This window comes from Numida meleagris, chromosome 6 (genome assembly GCF_002078875.1).
Source record: "Numida meleagris isolate 19003 breed g44 Domestic line chromosome 6, NumMel1.0, whole genome shotgun sequence".
NCBI lineage: Eukaryota > Metazoa > Chordata > Aves > Galliformes > Numididae > Numida > Numida meleagris.
This window is the reverse complement of record NC_034414.1, coordinates 54,901,597-54,927,299: the sequence shown is the minus strand read 5'-3', so window position 1 is coordinate 54,927,299 and position 25,703 is coordinate 54,901,597. Positions and strand designations below refer to the sequence as shown.

The window sequence follows — 25,703 nt, the reverse complement described above, 5'->3', positions numbered from 1 at the left end:
GTTGCCTTATTAGTATTGTAACATGTCTGCTCATATGAGGCACATCCACTGCACATCTCAATAAAAGTAAACATCCTGTGTTTCTCAGCCTCTAAACCCCACCAGATGGCTGCTACTTTTACAAACTGTGCTGAATAGAATGGCTCACGTTTCCCATGCAAGAGTCTTATTTCTGGAATCCAAACCCAGTATGATTCTTGCAGTTTGGAACACAGATCTAGCCACAAATCAATGGAGCTCGCCTCAGTCCTGCATGGTGACTCTTAGCAGCTCAGATCCACTTGCTTTTTGGAATGGATGTACAGGGGAACGTTCTTGGTATTTCTGATCCATCCAGAGCTGCAGGATGACTAGTAGCAGCCTCCACATGTATATCCTTGATCATCAAACCTAAAGGTGCTTTGTGCTATACATCTGTCAGAACCTTTCATGTTCTTTTTTTTTTTTTCCCTGAGAGCAAGCGTTTTTTGGAGATATAGGGTATTCTTAGAATGACTGGGTTTCACCTTAATGCTCAGAGCCAGTCCCTGCTCGGGATACTGTCAGAATCTGTGGGAGATACCGTACGTTTTCTCTACCTTAGCTAATGCTCAGCACACATATGCCACAGGCGTATGGCTTAGCCTCATTTTGCAGCAGCAATACTACACTGATGTTATCTGTACTTACCCCCACCCAGGAGTTAGGGGTGCTTCATTACCTGGCTGAATGAGCAGCAATGCCAGCTGGAGACCTTACCCTGCGCACGTGAAGGGGATGTGTTCAGGAGCTCGTTCCCATCTCATTTTTTTCCTGAAAAAGTCAGCCCTGGAGCTCCTCTGACTGCAGGTCCAGGCGAGCAGTTCATCTTTGCCTGCTGAAAATTTTTCTCCACTGAACAGCAAGCTTGCTTTCAGCTACTTGTTCCCACTTTCCAATGACTGTATTAAGTATCTAATGAAAAGAAAAAAAGCTTTGGAGAGACCATCTTGCATTCTTCTGCACCTTACAAACTGATTTTTTTTTCACATGGAAATTTTTCAGTGAGCTACACAACTGTTCTGTTGTGTGCAGAGGCCCTAAAATTTTTGCCATTTGTTTAGGTATGTTTATGTCAGGTTTAATTCTGGAGAATTAAGAAAGTGCTTACATTTCTCCTCCAAATATACTGTTTACCAAAATAGTTGAGCGCAAGCTCATGTGCTAGCTACCCTTGTATACCTTCATCACCAAGACCCTGTCTGATTTCATGGTACTTGCAGGATACTTTCTTTCATCAGACCAACATAGAAAGCTCCCAGTGGCTGCAGAATGCGTATTTTCATTAAGGAACCAGGAGACTGGCCACAATCCAAAACCCATCAAGTCTTTTTTATTTTCTGAATCAGTTATTTACACTTCCAATTTCCTTTACCATTCATGTGTTTTTTGGTGTGTTTTTTTTTGTTTAAACAGACTAACCATCGTTAAGCCTATTTTCATTGTGTTGTAAGTGGGGTTTTTTTTGTACCATGTCATTTGCACTGTATCACTTCATGGTTAGCCAGCGTGTCCTTCAGCTCACTGATCATTTCTGAGTGACCCCAGAGGCAAGAACTGTGAAACCAGAGACTGAAAGGTTTCCCACCAGAGTTCTGGTCGTGCTGATGGCACTTCTGATATAACTCCCAGTAATGGTTACATCCTCTTGGAACAGTTTTTCTGTTGATCAGAATGTCTAACTGGTTTAAGCTGAGACTCCATTCAGCCAGTCTTGCAACGTCTCCTTGAAGAGAAGTTCTCCAGGTGGTTATATCCATTTTCCCATTAATGGAACTAAGTGTCACTGAGCGGTGTACAAAGCCAACGAGTTTCTTAAGAGGATGTGTTGGTTTTTTGTTTTGCTTTGTTTTACAAAAAGTTCTGCTCAGAAAAACCAGTATTACAGAAAAAAGCAAGCTATCAACATTTTCCAGTGTGTACAGCAGAGATTCCATTTGCTTTATCTTGCCACATATCCTGGCCACAGAAAGATGGGTACTGAGATCAGATGGACTACTTGCATTCATTGAACTCTGCCAGGAATTTCATGTATTTTGTTAACTGCAATATTCCAGTTCTTTTAGATTTTTAAATCTAAAACAACTATTTTGGGACTTCTTGTATTTTTAAATAAACTACAAACTGCAAAGTTTTTTCAACTTTTTGCCCTCAATCTTCACTTTTTTTTTTAAAGCACAGTCATACTTCTTCAGCATCTCTGTTGAGTTTTGCTAACTCAGCGAAGGCATCCCTGAACCATCTTGCCTGCACCACTAAGTCACGTCCTTATGTTTGTAGACTTCCCTTGCCACGTGGGCAGCTGGACAGCAGTACAGCCAGAAGGACTACAAAAGTTGGGTAACTCTTCTGCCTTTTCAAAAAACTAGTTCATGCACAAGAGTGCTTGGGTAAATATGCCATGAATGTTATCAGTGGTCACATGTGGCATCAAAACCTGTTATTCCCTACACAGAAACTTGTATTCAAGTGTGAGCCAAGTCAATAGATAAGACATTTCTACAGATATTTGCTGCGTTGAGGAGGAAAAGGCCATATGTACAGCCTTACAAATTTTAAGTGGGAGAGAAACTTTGTATGAAAGTGCTAATCATAACCAGAGCTTCACACACGTGCTGTGAGAAGCCCATAGTAAACACACGCAACCTCTCACGCTTTTACTCCATATTCATGCACAGATCCTACAATGTATGTATTGCCTACACCTAGCTCTTTTCTCTCTCCAGTTAATTTCTGAGTACTGTGCATGCTTTACACTACACTGAAATCTGTTCCAGCCAGTCAGAGGCTGCGGTGCTGCTACAAAGGATGAAAGCAAGGTCAAGCTAATCAAGCCTTCGAAGAGGGTAGTAACCCACGTGGCTATTAAAGAAGGTTACAGTAGGCTCAAACTTGTCAGGAGAGAAATACAAACAGCTCCTTACGAGCGTAAATAAGGCAGATTCAAATGTGTTTAATTGTGCGTGCCTGTCTCAAAATCTGGCTCATCGTTCTTCTTTCTATTTCTCACTCAGGGTCACCAGTGCCTGAAAACACTGATATGCCAAGGAAGCCAATTCCCTGTGGGAGCATGACTCTGCTCCACACACAGAAATTTCCCCTTCTGTCACTTGGCATGGTTCAGTATGTGACTTGCTAATTCAAAATATAAACAACAGAGAGGAACTAGGGCCAATAGTTGAAGAGCTGCAAGCAGAATTCTCAGTCCTTCCCAGTAAGTGAATGGTACCTCCCCTCTGGAACTATCACCCATTTCTCTGTTCTTTTTAGCTTAACCAGAACTATATCCTTGGAACTTAGGAGGAAATGGGAAAAATGCCATACTCGAACACACATGGATTAGACTGAAAAAAACAAACCGCTCAATGTCTGCAGTGCATGATACATAATTTAGCAGGCAAGTTTCTCTCATCCTATAGTTCTTTTGTTCCCATGAATTGCTTATTTCCCTTCTTTCTCTGCATCGTTTTCTCCCATAACTTTGTTGTTCTTTAACACCTTTTAATTATAGTGTGAAATACATAAGCATGTATTTAAATATATCTCAGTTCCTGCTGCTCTCATCTCTGTTACAAACGTGATTTAAAAACCTCACACATATTTATGCACCATTCATCAGGCTTCTGAGGAGGAAAAAACTTTCCAGTATGCCTTCCTTTACAAGTTTTCCTTCATTTCCATGTGTCAGGGTGCACGAGGCTGCTGCAGCTTTGCAGGCTTTTCCTGAAAATGGATAAGAGAATGAAACATCCAAGTTAAACAAATGGAAATTACACCAGGAGTGCAGACAGACATCTTCTGAAAGCCAAACTCGGGACGTTACCTTTCCTTCAGTTCTTTATCTAACCCAGTGAGTGCCGACTCTCTCCCAGCATGGCAGTGAACTTCAGCAGGAGGCAGTGATGATGTCTTAGCACCAGTTGCCATAGTAATGGTGTATCTTCTTTCCCCTCCTGCAGCAGGATGGAGCACCTGGTTCTGCTTTGGAGCTGCTTGATCCTTTGGCTCTGTCCTTTGTTCAAAAGAGCTCGTCTGCACTTTTATTAAAAAAAAAACTCAAGAATTAAGACAAAGACCCTAATCCAGTGTGACTTTTCACATACAGAACTGTGCCTGGAGCATGGACCACATCCGCGCGGTTCTGAAACAACGCAGCGCTGCTCACAGCTCACGTTTCACTTCAGAGCCAAACTTGGAAAGCTAGCACTTGCATTTTAAGGGAGCTGGTTTCATCTTTTAAGTGTTTGAATTTGAAGTTCAAAGTTAATGTTTCAAATTAAGGAAAGCTGGTAATTTATGGTAATACAGAGGGCATGATGCCTTTAATAGAATTATTAAACTGAATTAATGAGTGACTTTTTTTTTAAATAGGGAGAAAGAAAAGGGAGTAGAATGCCATGAAAGTTAGTACTCCTATCCAAAGAGTTAAAAGGTCAGTTCTCCTTGATTTTTTTTCAGTGAAATAATTTTGAGAAGAACATAGAGAATGTATCAGTGTCGAAACACGACACAGTAGTAAATGAGTAGCTCTCAGCAGTTTGCCATCCTGAGGCTGTCTGTGTATACTCAAGTTTACTGTCTTATAGACAGATAGGACTCCGATGGACCAGAGATGGTAACAGTTCTTCCACGCTCTTTGTGAGCTTATCTTCCCCAAGCCTTCACATACCCACAGGAACCATGAAACATGCCAAATGCTCTCAGATGTACCCTTTGGTGGGTGCTAGAATTTTCCATCTGCCTGCCTCAGAATCTCAGCTCTGAAAGCAGAGCTTCTATCTCAACACAAGGAGAAAACCTTCTCTGTGCAGGTGTCGGAGCACTGACGCAGGCTGCCCAGAGAGGTTATGGAGTCTCCTCCTTGGAGATCTAAAGCCACCTGGATGTGGGCCTGGCCTCCCTGCTCTGGGTGTTGCTGCTGGAGCAGGGGTTGGACCAGCTGCACCCAGAGGTCCCTGCCCACATCAGCCAGTCTGTGGCTCTGTGAGAACACAACCTGCAAGATTTGCTCTATTACTACGGAGATCTTCATACCCAGAATTAGCACTCCAACACTTAAAGTTGGAATCCTTGTAACACGCATACAAACGAGGCACAAGAGCCTTCACAACATTTGTCTACAACTTAGAAGCTCAAGAATGTTCACTTTGGCAGATATTTTTTTTATTTTGGCAAACAGAAGATGGAGCAAAATAAAATAAATGCCCCGAAGCCCTTCAAGAACATTAGTACATAAATACCAATCAAGCTCAGTGAAGCCATCAAGGGCTATTGTGAAAGCTACTATCTGTTAATCACACTTTAGTCACTTGAGGATGATTTCAGAGCAACTTCCTTCTGCCAATATCCCAAACCAGCCACTCTTCATCTTAGCTGAAGTTTTCTTCAAATGACTTTCGAGATTAGGTTTTGGTAATTTAGGCTGCAGATTACAATACATTAACAGCCCATTTAACAGCCATAGCAGATCCTACCTGGAAACTGAGACTATCTGAGGAAATAAAGGCAGCAGTTCTCGGTTCTGAAACAGCCTTCCAGTCAGAAACATTTTACCTTCTTGCTTCTGGAATGGAGACAGATGTAGTAACAGACATTTCTGGTTATCAGGAGCGGCCAAATTCAGAAACACCAGGAACACATAAGAGAAGGACAGTGATTCTCCCCAGCTCCAACTGGCTGGCTGGGAAGAGGAGCAATCCCGTGACTTCACAGCACAGACCCAAACCAGCACGAAGCATTTCCGTTCCCGATTCTACAAAAAGTCCTTTGTCACTTCGGGAAAGTTCCTTTAACGTCCTTTCATATCACACTAGTTCCTTCGGACAGCAGAGAAAGATTTGCAGGCTGAAGTCAGATTTGGAGTAGATAGTTAAACGCACAATGCTGAGTCTACACGCATACCAAACTGAGCGATTGTGTTGCGAGACAACAAACACTTGGATTTATTCTAGGTAATATTTTATTTGTGACGGAGTGCAGCCCAAATGGTAGAGGGAAAAGGCCAGAAAACTGTTGTGATCATTTAGTCTGGTAAGAGATACAGCTCATTTCTCAAAAAAAGTGAAGTCCAGTCTTATTCCAGTGCCATAGCATCCCATAGGTATAGGCAAGTTGTTGGAATGGTCAGTTGTGCCCCTATCCCCTATTATTACATCCCTTATTTCCCATTTAAATGGTGTCCCATTTCAGCTCCTAGGCATTCATCCTGTCAGACTCTGACTACTGTAATAAAAGCCTTTTATTACCAAATTTTATCTCTGTATACAGTCATTAGCTGAAGAGCAGAGTCTACAGCACTCACAGGCTGTGGAAGGAGGGATATTCCCCTTTACATCCTTCTGTCTTCATTCCTGTGGTTTTCTCCACACACAAGAGATGCAGGAATACAGGGTCTGGCAGGGTCTAATTTTTCAGAAGAGTTTAGGGTGTGTTTCATGTTTTGCAGGGGTTTTCCATGACTTGGGAAAAGCCTATATGTGTACTGAGAAACTTCTTCAACCTTCCCATAATAAAGGCCATGAACGATTGCAGCTACTTAAGACCTGCCCTGGTTTCTAAGGAAGATTTTAAGGACACTGTCAGTGGCTTTGGTGCATTAAGTACAACAATAGTAATCTGTCAGTAGCCAAACGGACCCGGCAGGAAAGCACCATGGGTTTGTCAAACATCAGTGAAATGAAACACTTGTTCTGTCATCTCTGTTCCTTACGTAATTACAGCAGCATTCCAGTGCAGCCTTCACTCATCTCACGCTGGTATCCCATGGCGGTAAGAGCCACTGCTGTTTATAAAACATGCTCAGGAACACAGCAGGCAAATCGAGTCTTCAGCAGCAGTCAGAAGGCAACAGCCCCTGCGTGCCCCGCTGGCTCTCACTTCAGCCACCTCTTTCAGTGCCATTCTGTTCCTCAGACTTCCCAGAATCATAGAACGGATTGAGTTGGAAGGGACCTTTAAAGGTCATCTAGCCCAGCTCCCCTCCAATGAAGATGAGCAGGAACTTGCTGCTAGTGTTCCACCCTTCGGCTCTTCGACCACAGAACACCAGAAATAAAAACCCATTAGGATGGCTTTAGTTTCACCTCCAGCAGAGCCTTCATGCAACTTTGCCTTGGGGCTACTTGGGTCACAGCCTGGAGCCACTATCTCTGAAGAGGTTTCTCCCTCCTGCACTCAACCCAACCCACTGCTCTGAGTCAGATTTATTGCAGCCTGCTGACGGAGTGCAGCACTCACACGGGCACTGCCCAGCCATGCTGAGGTCAGACCACCTCACGGTTCCCAAAGTGAGTTACTGGTCTGTGCCAGAGGACTGAATGATGATTTGCTGTGTTGTGACACAGCAGACAATGTGGGATGAGCACTGCAGTATTTCCCTGGGACAAGGAAAGGTTGGGGCTCTCGGGCTACAGCCTGCCTTGCCGGCATCACCTCTTCACTCATCTGTTTCTGTGCACGTGTGTTTTTCTCCCCCTAGTGCACTGGCTGCACCTCCAGCCACAGCACAAGGTGAGCACATAGCAACACGGCTCAGAAGTCAGTTGGTGGCACTCACTGACACATGGAGGAGTTTGTTGGGGAAAGTAAAGATACACGCCGTGTTATATCACTCTCTAAAAGCTGGTATCCTATTCATAATGGGTTTCGAGAACATTCTGCTCATGAAATGCACAATAATGAAACCATCTTGACAAAAAGACAATGCATATCGTATATACTAAAAGCTGCATTTTCACACACCTAAACTGCACTTGGGTTCTAAGGGCCTGAAGTTTTAATTTTGCTCCTTGAGAACAACTACGTAACATACCTTGAAAAGTGAGGGGGTTTATTTTCAGTCATACTGAAGATAATGGAAAAAAAACTCAAATCCTGTCTAAAATCTGGGAAAAAATAAGCTTTGAATGTCAGAACACCATTTCCTTCCAGAAGATTACCAGTGGTTTATTATTCCAAGGGTATATTTAGAATATTCCACTTACATAGTTGCTTTAATATCAACCACCTTAAAACATTTCTGATAGCTGATTGATCGCCTCCATAAGCAAATCCCAAGCTCCTGCACCTGCTGCATTACACCGAGAGCTCGGAGCATCCTTCCCGTGTGTGTGCGTGCACGTGGACCCTTTGCACGTTTCCTAGCAGGCACGCAGACCCAATGCTCTGCATGAAGACCACGTGGCCCAAAATGTCAGCCAAAAAAAAAAAAAAAAAAAAACCCACACCGGTGCTTTTAGAGCGCTCAGTGGTGTTCCTGCAGCAGCCTGGTGATTAGAAACGTGTGGTTTTAAAGTTTGTGTTTCCTGTTCCTTTGGTGCTGAGCAGCTCTCGTGCCGTGAGCCGTACAGTTGGAAACCATCCTGGGATTGCACAGTACATTCAACCAACTTTAAAATTAAAAAAAAAAAAAAAAAAGGAAAAAAAATCACAGAACAGCGGCACAAGCATCAATAACCGCTCTCCCTCTTTTCTGCTACAGGTCACCTATGTGACTACACTTCGTTCCCCTACACTTTGGATTTTCACCCAGCTGAACATTCTGGCTTGCACCCACATTAGGTAACACTGCCGTCTTTCTTCTCTGAGGTTCTGTAGGAGGTCTCGGCAATGCGCAATGGACAAGAAACACCTGCGTGGTGGCTCAGCTGTCCGAGCGGCACGGGAAAGGCGTTAAGAACTCGGGGGGGTGGGGTTATATTTTGCAAACAAAAGGAAGTTCATTTCCTCTGTTAGCTCACCAGAGCATTAGGTGCAAAAACACGCCTGGAGCTCTTGAAATATCTTTACTTATTTCTGAATCTACCAGATTTATTTATAGAGCCATCTGAAAAACATTTGATTTTTCCTACACAAAATACTACAGAGCTTTTCCGATCTGTTTCATCAAGCAAACTCCCTATAAGAAACACCCAGACCTACAGGAATTGTGAGTTATAATCAAATCTTGGGAGTTCAGGGGGTTTTTCTGTATATGTGAAGAGCACTGACAGAACAGTCAAGACTGCCTTCTTAATGCAGCAGTAGTTAACCCTCCACAGGATGACTCTGCCACGTTAATAAATCTAGTGATCAGCAAGTGAGCCTGGTATATGGCACATACCTGCAAGAAACCACAAGTACTTAGACAACGTCGCATCTGAATGCAGCCGTGGGATATTCCAACAGTTTAGAAAATAAGTGGGAGCAAATTTGTAACTGAAGCACAATAAAGGTGCAGCCTTAGAACATACGGAACAACAGTAAGGTGAGAACTGGGAAACACGGACGTCCTGGATGGCAGCAAACACAGAAAGGAACAGAGACATTCATTGCATGTGCCACCAAGCTAGCTCATAGCAACCCAGAGCTCCTCCACTCAGTCTAGGCATCCTGGCACTAGACCACAACACGAATGGTAAAATAATATCACTAATAAAGAAAAGTATGGATTTGGGCTTATTTTAGCCCAGATGTTTGAACAAAGCATCACCATTCATTCCTTGGCATGGGGCGGGATGCCTGTGTGCGCCCACAGCGTTCCCTTATCGCCTCGACACTTCCTACTGTTTGCAAAGGTTAGGGCAGTAAGTTCAACCCAACTGTACGAATTAATTCCAACAATCATGTAATTGTCTTGTTGCTCTAATGACAAGCACATGCAGAGGACGACCTGAGATCCTTGTGAGTGCCGCGTTAATTGCTGCGTACCCAGAGATATTCCTCTGACGGTTCTGTATAACAAGTCTAGCATCGCAAATGCAGCTCTACGTGTTCTTACTGCCAACCTACAGCTACACTGGGAAAAAATACTGCAGAGCAAAGAGCTTCCCACTATTTCTCCTGATCCCTCATTTCTCAGGCCTGCGTTGACACAGTTCACCAAGTTTGTTGTTAGAGTGCAGTCCTGAGGCTTCCTTCTTCAAATCAATCCCACACATCGCTCTTAGAGAACACTGGTTAAGGCACAGGCACTTCCAGCTAGCTCACCTGTTACGAGTGTGTTCAGTGGGTTTGAATCTGAAGCAGCCAACAGTGGCATGCATCGCACTGCTAGGAATTCAACTCCACTGATAATTAACAATTCTTGTGTTAAAAACATCAAGAAAAGTGAACTGTGGTTCGGCATTTGCGCTGCAGCTTCAGGCTAATGTACTTCTCAGTATTAATCATGCCAGGTATGCTACTTAGAATGTAACGATCCTTCGGTGATCTACTGAAATTGTGTTGGTTTTGTTGTTGTTGTTTATTCTTAAATATTTAACCTCCTTAAATGATTTAAATTAGCACAGAACTGTCTTGAATTCCTCCTAGCATTTCTCACAGTGGCAAAAGGCTGCTCCAACACCACCTTCATGGGATTTCTAGCAGCATCAAATCTTGATTCCAAACGTGAGAGGGTAAGATTGATATCAAACTGAAAACTTAATGCATTCCCATAAAAAGATTGGTGCCAAAATTGCAGCACGAGCACATAGAATCAAAATGAACATTATTTTCTGTCATTTCGTTCCCAGAAAGGTAGAAATACTTTCAAAATGCAGATTTCAGAGGATCTAAAGGTATGAAGACACCAGACAAATAAATGCATGCATTGAAATCAAGTAGGACAGAACATCACAACGGCAGGAACTGAAGTTAACACCAACTCCACTCCCATCATTCCCATGCAAGTTGATAAACTGGTATAGAAAAAGGAAATGGAAAGCAAGAAGTCACCAAAGTTCTTCACAGCTGGGCTGTTAGGTTAGCTGCAAATAACTCAGATAAGGAACCACTAAGTAGAGTGCACCATAATCATGCAGGCCCTGGCACTGCTGCCCAGAGCTGTGGGTGCCCCATCCCTGGAAGTGCCCAAGGCCACAGCCAGGGCCCTGTGCAGCCTGAGCTGGGGGGAGGTGCCCTGGCCCTGGCAGGGAGCAGGAACTGGGTTGTCCTTAAGGTCCATTCCAAGCCAAACCACAGACTCAACTGCTACTGCTAGCTGGTTATCACCACGCTCACTTTCACCTTTTTCTATGTCACAGGAAGCCCAGTGGTGCCTGCATGGCCGAGGCCGTGGTACTGGCTCGACCCTTGGCTCTCCTCACTGCCACAAGTTAAGGAAGAGAACCCAGCCCCTGTGAGCAGACAGCTTCTGCCTCACCTGCACGCTTCACTGCTGAATTGTTCATCCCACAGACAAACAGGAACTGGCTTTTATGCCTGAAGGGTGTTTATATTTTGCATAATTTAGTGAAGGCCCTATCCTGCTTCCATCAAGCTCAAAAGCAAGAGCAAGCTGTTACACTTGCGTCAAAGGGAGAGGATCGGCCTCCTGAGCCAAGGAGCCACCCAGACTGCCCCAACCAGAGGCTTGGTGGGGGCCTGCCTGCCTGTCTTCACCCATCGTCAGTGCAACACACAGCAGCCCCCCAGCCCACACACAGGGCAGAAATGTTCACAGAGGAAAGGGTTGGGATTCATCCCACTCCAGAAAAGCAGATATCAAAGCACCACTACTTCTGCCCACCTGTCCTCACCACGTATCGGCATCTTTCCTACTTAAGATTTTAATGCAGATATACACTTATGTCCATTTGAACGCATCAGATACCAAAAAAAAAAACCTTCCAACTGCCAACTGGATAAATAAATTCCACCTCAAAATAAATGTGCAGCTTTATTTAGATTGGTCAAACAATTCCTGCCGCTTCCCCAAAGTGAGGGGGAAATCCTACACCCTACTGAAATGCCCCCCTCGGTATGGGGTACGGTCCTGACACGTCTCTGAAGACAGACAGAGGGAGCAAGCCTCAAGCATAGCGGGCAGCACGCACGGGCTGGATTCTACCTGCAGAGAAAAGGAAAAGAAACAAAGGGGAAGATGAGGAACGTGCTGACTGTGAGTAAATCTGTCTTCTTTCATGTGTTCGTTAAATAATCTTCTCCTGCTGCTCAGAAATACTGTGCAATAGGTTTATTCTCATCTCTGAATAAAGATGGACACTGTTTTCTGCACTCAGGTTATCTATCTGGATTTTTAGTTTTCCTTTACTGGAGAAAATCTGATACTGCTTCCGGAATTAGAGCTTCCCCTGGGGTTGAGCAATTAACACAGTGAAGATTTCTTGCAATTGCAATTATATAAGTGCCATACAGGTCAAATATGTCTCTCAACAACACTGAGGGCAACTTAGAGACTTCCAAACTAACCCAACAGATGGAGTACAGTCAGACAAGTCAACCTGCCTCACTTCAGGTCTGTTATTTCTTTGGTTCCATATTATGTCTGTTCTCTGTGATCTATGAAAATTTCGGTTTACAAAAGCACACAGCATTAATTAGTTGTTAACATGTGGTTTTCAGCCATGTTTATTTGATGGATATTAACCTGAAATTAAGTCACCACGAAACTAAAAAGCATCCAGCATTTGCAGGGGCTACACAAGCCTGAGTCTCCTGACAGCTGAGATAAATGCAAACAGCAGTGGGACTGGGAAAATGGACAAGTCACGTGTGTAGAAACCAAGCTGGGGGAAGGCATGGCTGGAGCTGGGATGGGTGGCAATTTGTTATGCAGCAGTCTAATACAGAAACAACAGATACAGCCTGCGTACTTCAAACACTGTTACCGTAACTCCCATCTCTGCTGCTTTAGTTCAGAGACTGTTGGCAAAACACACATAAGGTCTCAATAAACACTTTAAAGAAAGCAGACATGACCAACAGCCCCCTCACTGTGCGTTGCCATAAAGCACATCCACCATTTAGTCAAGAAATTAAGTGCTAGCCAGGCCCGATGACCTTATTCCACTGAGCGTGCTGAGATACGAGGAGAAGGGTGAAGTGAACTCACCCCAATGGCCTGACTGGGCCAGAGGGTTCTAAACCTTTTGGTCCAGTCACAGAACTGGCAGTTCCACAGACCCAGGTGATGATTTGTGATCTGGGAGGAGAAAGGAGCTGAGAGGGCACGAGGTGCAGGTGCATCCCACTTTAAACTTTAAAAGAAGTTTAAAGTGACTTTTAAATCGAAGCTGCAGCATTAAATAACCAGCAGGAACAGAAGCAAGTGAATCACACGCTAATTATCGACAGGCAGACCCAACACAACGGCGGACACAGCTGTGGCCGAAAGACATCAGTTTGTAAAACACACCCTGAGGAAACCTGGTACTTGTTTGAATGGGATTCACTGCCAGAGATGATGAAGGCATCTTCAGCACAGCCATAACCACAACTTGAGGTACCCTCTGTATTTCAGAAACCGTTTTTAAATGCCAAGCTGATCCTCTAAACCTGACACTCCTAACTTGTTTTGAAAGAATTACCTATCCATGCTCACATGAAAAAACCTCTCAAATCTTTTGCCAGCTGTTCTATAACACCACAGTCCTTAAATACTCTTTTGCTGCTTCCAGTTGTAGTTCACATATGTTAAATACAGTGTAATTACCAACCGATACTTGACTGCAATGGTACTCAGAAGGCTGGAGGTAATTGTGCGCGCAGAGCCAGATGCGCAGATCGGAGCCTGCCAGCGGAGCAGAATAAGCATAAAAATTCCACTGTTTCAGAACAGGGCGATTTCTGCAGCACTTAGTAGTTGTTTGATGGAACACTAAAACAAAGCAGTCAGAGAGATGTCTACACAAAAGCGCTTCTCTGCTAAGAGCCCTTTCTTAAAAGACGCGCGCTAACTTCTAAAAGGTTTTCTTAAAGCCTTCCCACGCTGGCCTGTTACTCAGTAATTCCGTTCTCACAAGGCTGTTTTTGGTTTTTAATATTCCCCCTGAGCGTGTGATACCAGCTTATTTCAAACACAAAACCAGGGACTCCAAGCACGACTGGCGTCATTACGCCCATTCATTTCTCTCACTCCCTGACCATCTCCCATCTTCCACGTGCACCCCTGAGATGCTCTTACCAGCAAAGAACGAAGCTGCCCGAGAATCCTCCGGGCGTTCCCATGCAGCAAACATGCCCTAAGTAATGCCTGTTTTAACACTTCTCATCCAGCTACAACATTAGCTGTGTGGAATAGCGCATTCCCGTTTGGTTGAATACATTCATATCTTCACTATAAAAAAATATGACTCTATCAAGTGCTGCTTTACGAGCTTGTGATAAACCAGCAACATGACAATGCAAAAAGAGTACTTCTTTTCTGTTTCATTAAGAAGTAATTCCCTCAAGCATTAAGAAGTGACATAAAATCTTTTAATATATTGAGCAATTTCATTAAGTTCCCTGTAAAGAAAGAAAAACACAGCTTGAAGTACAAAAGCTTTTAAAACATGCCAGGGAAATTCACTGGGAAAGTAACAAATTATGCAAGTCACAGGCCTATATTATGCATTAAAATGTTGGCTGAGACATTAAACAACCATAAAAAGTATTTTTATAAAAAATGATTGAAGATGGATTCTTCATGAACCAGTGAGCAAACATTTACTCTTTTCAGATTAATATTAGCAACTTTTTTTTTTTTTAAAAAAGGCACTCATCTGATGACTGATGTCCGTTCCCAAACAGAATTCAAGGATCGCAGTTCTTTCCACACAACACCTCCAAATAAAGCAGCAGCCAAGCATTGCCTGGAAGAATAAAACAAACAGAAAAACTCCACGGAGCAGGCTCCCATTCCCAGAATTTTACTTCTTCCTGCTTTTGAGGGAGCTGTTGTGAACTCTCACTCTCTTCTGCACTGAAGAAGCAATCTTCATGGACGTCTTCTTTGCCAGGGAGCGTTCCACGGCTCCGGGCCTCCACAGCAACAGCTGGGCATCCTCTCCTCCCGTCAGCAGCGACTCCTCTGCCGGGTCCCAGCAGAAAGAGCGAACAGTGGCAGAGTGTCCCCCAGGAAGGGTACCCACCAGGCTCAGCCCAGCAGCGCTGCAGCTTAGCAGGTGAACGTCTCCCGTTGCCGTCCCTCCAATCAGAAAGAGTTTGTCTGCCTTTTCGTGGTACATGCCTCCTACCAGGTAATTTAAGCTGCCATTTTCAATGCAGACTGCGTCTCTGGCGTCCAGAACACGCAATAGCATTATTGGTTCTTCGGTATCTAACTGAGCAAGGTCCCACCAACAAAACCCCTCGTCGTGAGTTGTGCAGTAGATCTGCTCACAATCTTTCCCGGACCAGCCAATAAAACTTACTGAGGAATCTGAATTACAGGTTGATATCAAAGCATCGTCTTCGTTGTCCTTGTTAATGTCAAACACGTTCACCAAGCCATCCGTCGAGCCAGAAACGACCACACTGGGTTTGACAGGATGAAAACAAATTTTAGTGACATCATCATTGTGACTTTCAGAGTACACTCCCAGCGGTTCTCTAGCTGTGCTGGCACAGTCTGTGCTGCCTCTTGCATCCCAGAACACCAGGAATGTATCCGCTTCTACTTTTTCTGTTCCAGCACAAATTATGAGGTCACTGCAATTGATATCAAAACTGATAAACACGTTGGAAGGATAGCCGCTAAATACCTGAGCAGCTTTCTGAGTTGCTAAACGAATATCCCAGCATTTTACTGTACCATCAGTGCACGCAGAAAACACCAAGCTGTCACATGCACGTGCAAATCTGACGCCATTAAGTGTCCCAGGACAGCTACTGTACTCCCGCAGGAAGCTCAGTGTTTCCCTGTTATAGACCCTAACTGACTTATTGGAACACGAAACCGCCACAAAGCGACTGCTTTCAGATTGAGCAGCCCCAGAGACATCTACATCCAGCAGGTAAGCGGGTTCCTCACTCAGCACAGAACGCTTTGCTATGCGCAGGCTGGCAAACTGCTCCTCAATCTTCTCAACTGCAGACATCTCAAACGCTGTTCTCGAAGTTGCCAGGAGTCTGCAATAAGTAAAATACGAGTTTTAGTAGTAAAAGTCTGAAATAACATGAGCTTTAAATATACAGATATGAAAAGGCTTCCTGCACAGAGCTTATGCATGAAATCAGCAGTCAGTCATCCTGAAGTCCTGCCTGCCATTTTATTTACAGAAACACAGAACCGTCCAGAGCTTCCCCAGCAATGGAGTTCAATCTCCTCCGATTGTAAGCACCACATCATATAATCCCCTCAGAGGATTAAATAGTCTGGGAACGCTGTGAAAGTCGTGTAGCTACGTTTGCTTTATTGTTTTGGAGTTGCTGGTTTTGTTTCTTTTTAAAGTAAATATTAAAGCAATGTTCTCTGCAAGTGGAAGCCCAATGAAGACGTGGTTACTACCTGAGGAGGAACTTCTGCTCTAAGAGGCTGCTAGCAGGCACAGCCTCTAACAGTTCCATCAGTGCAGCTGCAGGAGACTTCTTGGGCCAACTTAAGAACCAAAGCCTTTCCTGAGGCTCCTAAAAAATACATAGCCCTGGCTCTTATGGCAACTGGAAAAAAAAAAGCCTTTCATTCTGAGGCAATTTTTCACTGGCATTATTGAATTATTCTAGAAACTCACAGTATTTCAGTGATACACGTGGATATTTTAAATTTAAAGGAGATATTTACCATCAAAATGAATAGGTGGTTTCAGTCAGTTCATTAACTTGGATCACCTTTCAACAAATAGAATGTAGTTGGGATACAGAAAGTAATCATAACAATCTGCATGGATAATTTCTGTTCCAGTTACAGACTCAATTAGTCTTCTCTGTTACAAAATGAACTTTGGGGGAATCACGGCAGTTTCCATGGGGAAACTCTTATGGATGTTTCAGTTAAGGCAAGAAAAGGGCAAAGCAATACTCCAAAATCAACTTATTTCCTTTAGAACCAGGCCAGCACCCAATCCAGTAATCACGTGCATGGAAAGATTCTTTCTGAAAATATCCAAATAGAAACCAAATTAAAATCAGGCAGGCCCAGAACGCAAGAAGATACCGTCACGCTTTCCCAGCTGTCCCATCCATTTTTTCTCCTAATTCTTCAGGCTGGATTTTGGGATGGAGACGGACTGAGCAAAGAGCCGTGCACTAGTTGGTTTTGGCTCATTATTTTAATGTTCCACAGGAGGCCAGCAACAAAGGAAAAGTTGCTATGACAAAACTGCATTCTGCTTTTTTTTCCATGGTGTTGTTGGTAGTTTCAAGGCCTTGCCTTCCCTGCTCTGTTTGGGACGCACGGACACCGCACCATGTGATAAACGAGCAAATTCTTAAAAACAGCTTAAGTAGATACACTCATAAAAGCTTAATTCCCAAGTCACAAATAATCTAAGCTATTCGACCTGGTAATATCCTGACAGTGAGGTCCCAGGTTAATCTTCTACATCAAAGCAACCTTTCAGAACACATCTACAAGTAATTTTTGCCATAAAATGCAGACATCCTGTGGAAACTCCTTTCCCCTCCGAAGAGAAGAATTTCAGCATGTTTTCTGGCACTAGCCTGCGTACAGCCCTACCCGCAGAGCCCGCTTCTTACGTACTTTTCCGGGTATATACACCAGTGGAACAAGACTTTAGCAGAACCATTATATAAAAGCAGACAGCTCTTGAACGCTGCTTGCTCAGCTGCGCGCAGGGCTAAGGCCCAATTTCAGCCGGGTTGCTGAACTTTATTTCTGAAAAATCACCAGCTGTGAAAAGCCAGGGACTGCAAAAACACGCTTCATTCCGATTTAATAACACTATCTGGGAAGTAAAGCGAGCCAAGATAGCACCTCAGCTTTTACTCCCAAATGATACAGGTGGGGCTGTTTTACAGCAGCAGCAAACACTCTCCATCTTCTCTGGATAGATGTGCAACACACATCATCAGGAAGGCGGAGCGAACAGCCTTCAGTTCTATTCCCGTGGCTGCAATAGTGCATTCGATGGCGGCTGGGTTTTTGCTAGAAACTCAGTAAAATGTCTGGCCCAGCAAGAAGGTCTTCAGGCTATTATGAAATTGTGATTGAAGGTTATATAAACAATTCGTGCTCGAGCATCAGGGTGTAGCTGCCAGCCCTTCCTTTTCAGGAGCGGAAGTCACTGTTGTACTTTGATGGGAAAGTTTAAATGGCAGGAATAGGATCTGTGTTAAATTTATGGGACAAATAGGAAACAATGGTCTTCCAAACACAATAGGAGATCACTAAGCGTTGGACCGCTGCCACTCTGCGAGCACATGCCGCTCGGCACTGCAGAAGCGAAGCACTTTTAGTTCAGCACTCCTTAACTTTGACAGCCCAGGTATCCAGTTTGTTACGGTCACCAAGAACCCCTGTGCCAAGTCAGCAGCTTTCAAAGTTTTGGACGCGGCACAGGAACCAGTCACGGTGATCACTGGGGAAACCTGTCCACGGAACCTGACACCAGCTCTGCGGGAGGAAGGCAGCCTGCTGGGGAGCTGCCTCTGAAGAAGTGGCAGAGATCCCTTGGGAAGAGAAGGGGGATTGGCCTTCGCTATCTCCTTTCTTTAGGGTACGAGGTCATTAGTAGAACTCAGGTTCTTCCTTTATTCCAGCTCACAGTAGCCCAAGGCCTGGATCTACGGAATGCGGTCTCAACACAGACAAAACCCAGGTGATGTTAGCGTGATAGGAAACACCAGGGCCTGGATTGCACACGAGTATCTGGCCCAAGTGTCTGGCTAACGCTAGTCGCTTTCATCCTCAGCGACTGCCACTTTTAGAACAGAAGGCACGAAGGGGCAGGAATGCCAAAGAGGAAGAGGTCTGCAGATGCTGTGTTGATGTATTTCTCTCTACTGGCACGTGGAAAGAAACATACAGCAAGACCAGGAGCAGAGTCAGAGGTGCCCAAAGCAGCCTTCCAATGACAGAGGAATGAAAACCTATCAGCACAAACTAAGCATTTCATTTTGCCTGAGCATATACCGCTGTGCTCACTGCGTCCTACTCTAAACCTCACCACCTAAACTCAAGCCAGCAGGCTCGTGAGTCCTCTTGATTGCAGAAAGCTTTTCAAAAAATAAACCAGCAATTCCTAAGTTATTCCTGCTCCCTCTTGTTGTGCACGTTTGCCAAATCACATAGGTCTCAATTCCAAAAGGGAACGTTAGCCCTGCAATGTACAGCAAGATGAAGTCTGCAAAATACCATGGAAAATGTGGGAGAAATGGATCTTTGCCTCAAAGACTTAGTGCATAAGAGTAACTTGTAAGAGAGGAGAAACGCATCATAAAAATGAAAAGGACCTGTAGATTTGGCAATCTTCTCTGCAGAGGTCAAATACCAAAAATAGCAAGGGATCTGAACAGCACTCGATGAAATCTTGCGCTGTTCTTTCCTACTATAAACAATGCAAACGGACCCTCCCTTTATTTTCATGATTATCAAAAGTTCAAGAACAAATTAAGAATAAACCTGAAGCTCTGGACCGCAGAAAGCAATTCATGCATGCAACATCACATGTGCTTGGCATTTTAAAGCAAAAACAAAGCGCCGTGTTGGTCGAGGAGAACACATCAGCGCGCTGCACTTCACTGATGCGAAACGCCTTTGGAGACCTCTCCTCATTGGCACCACTTCCCAGCAGAAGATGGATCGGCCAAATGATCTAAGAGCTGAGGGGAAGCACAGCAGTCCCATCAGGCACGCAGAATTGCTACAGGATACACACTCCTGTACTTGGTTTTGTTATTGTACCGAAGCAGCAAGATAAGGTGTTTTTCCAGCATTCCCATAAAGCCATTTTTAGGGCAAAGAGGACAGCATCCAGCCTACCACACAGGAAGGGAATACCGTGCACTAGAGGCTAAGCTAAAGTGCAGAGATGAGATGTAAAGTGCCAAGAGAATTATTTCATCCTTTTAAAACGCTACGTCTCGTTTCCGAACAAAGCACTGCAAGAAAAAAGCCCCTCGACTCCTCAATTCTGCATGTGTAGCACAGAGAAAAATATACTGAGAAAGCAGACAGGAGGAAGAAAAGATAGCAGCACTGCCACAACAAAGTCTATGAAAAGAACAAAACCAAACAAACAGAGATAATGAACTTTTTGCATGCCATTAAATGAATTTAATCCTACCCACCCAGCAGCACGGAAATGGCCTTAGCAGTACTGATTAGAGGAAAAAGTAGGAATCAAGGAGAGAACAAAGGGAAACGGTCACAGGGGACCGTACAAAACAGTGAAAATGCTCAAATTATTAATTTTAGCTTCCGATCTCAATCAAAATTATTAAAATACGATGCTCAGAAAGCTGAGCTTCCTTCTCCAGAACAAGTGTCAAGTCTTCTTTCAAATGGAGTTGAGGGCTTGCTTGTTTTTAACCTCTGCTCATCCACTCCCATGCTCGTGACAGACCCACACACTGACGGGCAGCGCGTGAGTGAGTCCTCTGCCACTTCAACCCAACTCAGATAGGAAAACTGGGTGCAGCTGAGTGCTGGTTTCTGGAGGAGGTTTCCTAGCACTGACCTCACCAGGTTGACGTTGTAATTGCACCGACGTGCTGAGGTGGTCCAGCATAAAAGCGCACGGTAATACAAGGATACGGGGTACTCTGTTCTGCTTTCATGGCTACTCCCAAAAGAAGCTGAAAGAAGCTACAGCAGATGCATTCCTATCTCAAAAAGACTGACCCAAAAGATCACACAGGAAAAGTTACATTACAAATAGAGACACTGCAGAGCAGCTGCTGGGAAACTTGTCCTAGCAAGGCCCTCTGCTTCCAGCAGTCTGCCTGCACTGCCACCACAGCCCGCCCGCAGCAAACCATGAGGAGAATCTAACTCTCAGCCTTCTGCATTTGTGCTTATCTCACACCACAGAAGAATCATTTCCTTTCTCCTATGAGCACTGCCCACTGTAGACACCACATCAACCTCGCTTTTTGTAGCCACAAGTGTAGACTAGGGAAGAAAGAACGAATCAGTCTCTCAATTACACAGGACCAGCAGCTGCTGGAAATCAGATGTGTAGGGTACAACACACTACTGGGTGCAGCATTAACTTTGCCTCCATTCACACTTCCACAATACAGCTATTATAAGCTACGAGCTGACATTGAAGATCTCTGAACCTGCCTCCTAACAGCATGTTCATTTGTTAGAAGAACCAGCAAGGTGTTTGGCTCGGCGCTAGGGCTACGCACCGAGATGTCATCTCACTGATAAGGAAGACAGGAATGAAGCTATCTGCCAGAGTGGGAGGCTGGACTTGAACCAGATGCTGGCCTACAAACACTGTCTAGCCCTGATGATGGCTGAGCAGCTCCCTGGAGAAGCTCCCACCAAGCTGCAACATTCACTTTAGTTTCTTAATCAGTGAAACAACAGCAGGATTTGCCAACTTCATCATACTCATGTACAGAAGCATTAATAAGTACAGTCAGCAACAGGCTCCCTAAAGAAAACACCTCGCTCTGAATGTCTGTGCTACTGGATCAAATGCAAAAGGCACAGGAATGCTGCACTCCACGATCAGAAAGAGCTTCCATGTCCTCTCAAGCCTGGATCACAGTGCAGGACTCTAGCGGTGACGACTTGCAGTGCCATTTTAAATCGAAAGAAAGCACCACACGAACGGGCAACCCCCACAATGCACCCAACAGAGGAAGGAGAGGAGGAAATATTACTTATGCAGCCACATGAATAATTCAGTGGCTCTGAAATAAGACCATTTATTTCCTTTGAATTACACACTGCTACTCGGTATCAACATCCTCACATAAAAAAATGGAAGCGTGGAGATTCTTCCCACAGATCAGTAAATTTTGCTGAAATTCTTCCAAGGAATTCGTTTCTACACCACAGAGGAAGCCTGGGAAATTTCAGCCTAAATTTAGCAGCAATCAGAATAAAAGGATATAAAGACACTTAGCTACAGCAGGAGAAATAGCTCCTGCCATCACACGCTGGTGCCAAAACACCTATAATGAGATGAAATGTTTTATTTACCAGGAGATTTCAGGAGTTCTTTCACAACAGTAATTTAGCTTAAGCACACTCATTCTTCAAAACGCAAGGCTATTATGTTTTCAGGACACTTTCCTTAAAAATTCAAGCCTAAACCAGTACACCGGGTTCACATCTCCACTAGGAATGCTGCTGGGGAGCTGATAAGACCATGTTCCCCGTTATGCCCAGACGTGGCAGCAGTATTTTCCAAGGAGCATTCCTGCACCCGACCATTTCTGACACTACGCTAACGTCCCCAGCTCCAGACGCGTTGTGCAAGCGGAACAACTGCAACACCCAAGCAGGGGAAACGGCATTGCTGTCTTCTCCTCATTTGCTTCCCCGGGAATGTGCAAGTTACTAAGGTACACCCGCCGATCACACCCTGCAACACCCACGTTTGATATTTAGCTAATCCAGAACATCACCACATCCAGATAATTTGTCAGACCCTCTCCAGTATCAAAGCAGCAGTGGAAACCGGAGATCCCTGCGTGCCCGTGACAGTTCACAGTCGATCAGTTTCCAAAACACGCTCCGTGCACGACAGCTGGCAGGCTCTGGTGAACCATTACCATGCCCTAAGCTCGCTTTTCAATGCTTCACAGCAGACAAAAGGAAAAAAGAAGCCATCTAAGCGACAGCAGTAGGACGAAGAGGCTGAAATAAGTTTTTAGAGCTGTGTCGACTCTATCCTGTTGAAGAGAATTTACCTTTCAGCTTCCATAAAAGACACTGAGGCATCAAGTCTGCATGCACTGTATACGTGCAAGGCGCTCTCTTCAGCTCTTTGTTTTCGAGAGCCTTTAAACAGGGCTCCCATTAGACCCAGACACAACACTGCTGTACTGGCATCACTGATGCACTACACAGGTATAAAAAGGGAAAAATGATTTTTTGACACTCAAGTACAGGGTGATTTTGCACCATACTGCACTGAAAGTTCACATTCAACTGCTCTACCCCTATGAGAGAGATTCAGGACTCAGTTGTAAGAAGCGGAATCAAGGAAGGGAAGGACAAAAGTAGTGTTTAAGCATTAATACTCTTATCACTTTCTGATCGAGACCTATTGTATGTGGCAACGCAGCTGATCCCTGCTGGCAAATCCTAACCAAAGCTGTGTGCTTTTGTTAGCATCCACGAAACCCCAAGGATCCGCAGTGGAAATGTACTTTTCAGAGATCCACAAAGACCTTTCCAATATCTTCAGCAGACAGATCTGCTCCAAAACAAGACAAGGATAAAAAGTAAGGCAAAAGTTTCATGCATTTTAATAACCCTGCTCTCGAGCCCTATTTGTTCTCAATGCTTTAGTCAATCCAAATTTTGCAGGGTCACGGCAGGCTGCCAGGGGGACTCATTGCTGGAGCCAATCTGTTGATAACTAACCCGTAATCTAGCCCAGAGGACGGGTTAGATGATCCAGGGAACGGACTGTTTATTTTACAAGACGTAGCTGGGATGCTTTGCCTTGTATAGCTTGGCAAAGACGGAGACCGAGAGGGCACACGATTACTATCTACAAATACATCAAAGGAAGAAAGGCGGGGGAAGGAGGGGGCTACTCAAGAACAATACTGGCACAACGATTTAAGACAATAAACTGACCATAAATAAAAATTTGGAGTAGAAATTATAATCAAGCTTAACTGTCAAAATAGTTTCCAATTGGAACAGCAGGGGCAAAAACTCTGATTGACTTTATCTACTTCTGCAACCTGGCACCCACAACTGTCCCTGCACATCCAAGAACACACAGAAAAGCTGACTGAAAACCAAGTAACTGCGAGATAAGCGGGCTCATCACTTCTGTCTGGAAGGCACCAAACTGACAGCCAGACGGCAACAAGACACAGCAGCTGCTCACTGCACACTTCAGAAGCAGAACTGAGCCCACCTCCATCCTGCGATGGCTTCCCTTCCCCTTTCTGGGGACAAAAATCTAAGAAGTGGAGCGCGTCCCTACTAAATAGCCACATCTTCTTACAAAGGCTGTTGTGTGAAAAACACGATGTCTCCCTCTCGTATCTGAAGGTTTAAGAGCCACTGCCAGGGAGAGCTGTGGGCTCGTCCTGCAATGACTGCATCTCTCAGCACCACAAATAGACAGCAGTGCGGCTCGGATCACACACACTAAGGAAATCTCGCAGCGAGCTGAAGCCACAAGCGTGCCAAGGACAGAACGTGTCATTTCACACTCGGCCCACTGGATGTCACTAACGACCAGCAGTCAGACAGCTGAATCAATCTGCACAGAGCTGAGGTCTGACACACAACGGGAAGTCTGAAAGAACAAGAAATCATTCCAGATTAGTAGATTTTTAAAGGAGATATTAACGTAGAATTGTTAAAATGGGCAGCTGTGTAGCTGGTATTTGCTTTCTTCCACCGTTTATAAAATACTGATTGTTGAAAATGCTTGAATATCCCTAAAAACAGGACAGAAAATACATTCTACAGCTGGGACCTTCAGAACAGCTTAAGCAAACAACTCGGTATTTGTCCAGCAATTCGAGCCCTTTTTTTTTAGTGCTATAGATTGACTAGCTTTGTTTTTCTGGTGAGCTATCTGCCTCCATCATGTGTTTGGTCCTGAGATATTTTTCATCAGAACTCCCACCAAAATATCAGCTAAGTCAAAAATACTTCACAGAAACACTTCATCACAACCACTGAAATGCAATCTGAAGGTAAGATTTCAGCAACAGACATCTTTAACTCCCAGTCTAAAGCTTCACGTACCAAAGCAACAACCTGAAATACACAATTTCATAATTCTCCCACCTCCCACTTGTTTCCAAGCTAACAACGCTCTGTGTTGGTCACATTCATGCAGTCTGTTTCCTTAGCTATTTAACCAACCCTACAAGAAACGCTCTCAGCTTCTTTACAGATGGCACCGAATACATCCCATCTCTGCATGCAGACTGCACCACCACGAGTCAGCACAGCAGCAATCAGCCTGGGCTGAGCTGCTCCCTCCTGCAGCTTCTGCCACGAGCAAGCAGGAAGGTGGCAACAACTCAGAGGGGAGGAAAAGGGAAGGAAAAGGAGGGGACAGGAGGACATAAGTGAGGAGGACGCACCAGAAGGAATTTATGTAACCTTTCTATTAAAGGACGAGAGACAGTACAGCAACAAGAGAAGGGGAAGGAGGTAATGGAGAAGTGGATGGTGTGTCAGGGTGAACTTTAAAGAGAGCAAAGGCGTGCTCGAACTGAACTCCCTAACCTCACCCGGCTTAGGCAACGTCAGACTACCACGCGGAGACCCACGCTGCTGTAAAGCTGTCAGTGCAGACTCCGAGGGCTCCGGCCCGCCTGCCTTACACCTCCCATTGTCCATCCTGCTCGTCCCAAAACGCAGCCCTGTCCGAAACACGGCACGCCCGTGCGTGTCCCAGCAGTGTGAGCGGCAGGAGCGACAGGGCTGCCACCGCACAGAAGCTGCGGATCACAGATGGCTTTCACCTACCAGTCAAAACCACCCCCTATAAGCCTGCACTGGAACTTCACAGCAGCACAGGCACTCAGCTCGGTGGCGCTGATTTCCTTCAGTTTTGCTTTTTTTTTTTTTTTTTTTCCCTCCAGAAAAGCTCAGAAATTACGTTATTTGTAACGCTCCAACAAAAACGTGCCAAGGCTGCAGGGCCCGGCACAGCACACAGGTACCGACCAGACATCGGGGCCCTGCAAATACACATCTCTAGGGGACAACGAACTTGGAATTACCCCTTTATAACCGATATCAATCCTTAACACAACCCCGCACTTCCCCTCACGCATCCCCTGCCCCGAGGCCGCACGCCGCTCACCTCAGCCCGGCGCCTCGTGCGCCCCGCCCGCTACAAGCCCCGCCCCAACAACCCGCCCCGGCCGCC

General features: G+C 44.8%; 1 protein-coding gene and 1 long non-coding RNA gene across 7 annotated transcripts in view; one reads left to right on the top strand and one right to left on the bottom strand.

Moving 5' to 3' along the window:
• LOC110401875 overlaps positions 1-13,439 on the top strand; it is a 22,883-nt gene extending 9,444 nt beyond the window's left edge. Inside the window, exons 3-5 of one of the 5 annotated variants that reach the window (XR_002440659.1) lie at positions 8,498-8,577; positions 10,309-11,878; positions 13,075-13,439. This is a non-coding gene — a long non-coding RNA (uncharacterized LOC110401875). Of the gene's footprint in view, positions 1-2,194; positions 4,363-8,497; positions 8,578-10,308; positions 11,879-13,074 lie in introns of those variants that run through there. The other 4 variants (XR_002440656.1, XR_002440658.1, XR_002440657.1 and 1 more) reach the window with 4 other exon arrangements.
• WDR89 (WD repeat domain 89) lies at positions 11,644-25,703 on the bottom strand. 2 transcript variants are annotated; one of them, XM_021403402.1, is made up of 3 exons: positions 25,638-25,703; positions 13,904-15,831; positions 11,644-11,827 (listed from the first exon to the last, which is right to left on the bottom strand). In XM_021403402.1, the coding sequence occupies exon 2, from the start codon at positions 15,798-15,800 to the stop codon at positions 14,631-14,633; it is 1,170 nt and encodes a 389-aa protein (XP_021259077.1). In that variant the 5' UTR covers positions 15,801-15,831; positions 25,638-25,703; the 3' UTR covers positions 11,644-11,827; positions 13,904-14,630. The 2 variants fall into 2 exon arrangements, with proteins under 2 accessions (XP_021259077.1, XP_021259078.1); XM_021403403.1 differs by lacking the exons at positions 11,644-11,827; positions 25,638-25,703 and adding an exon at positions 25,555-25,578 and having other exon boundaries at positions 14,175-15,831.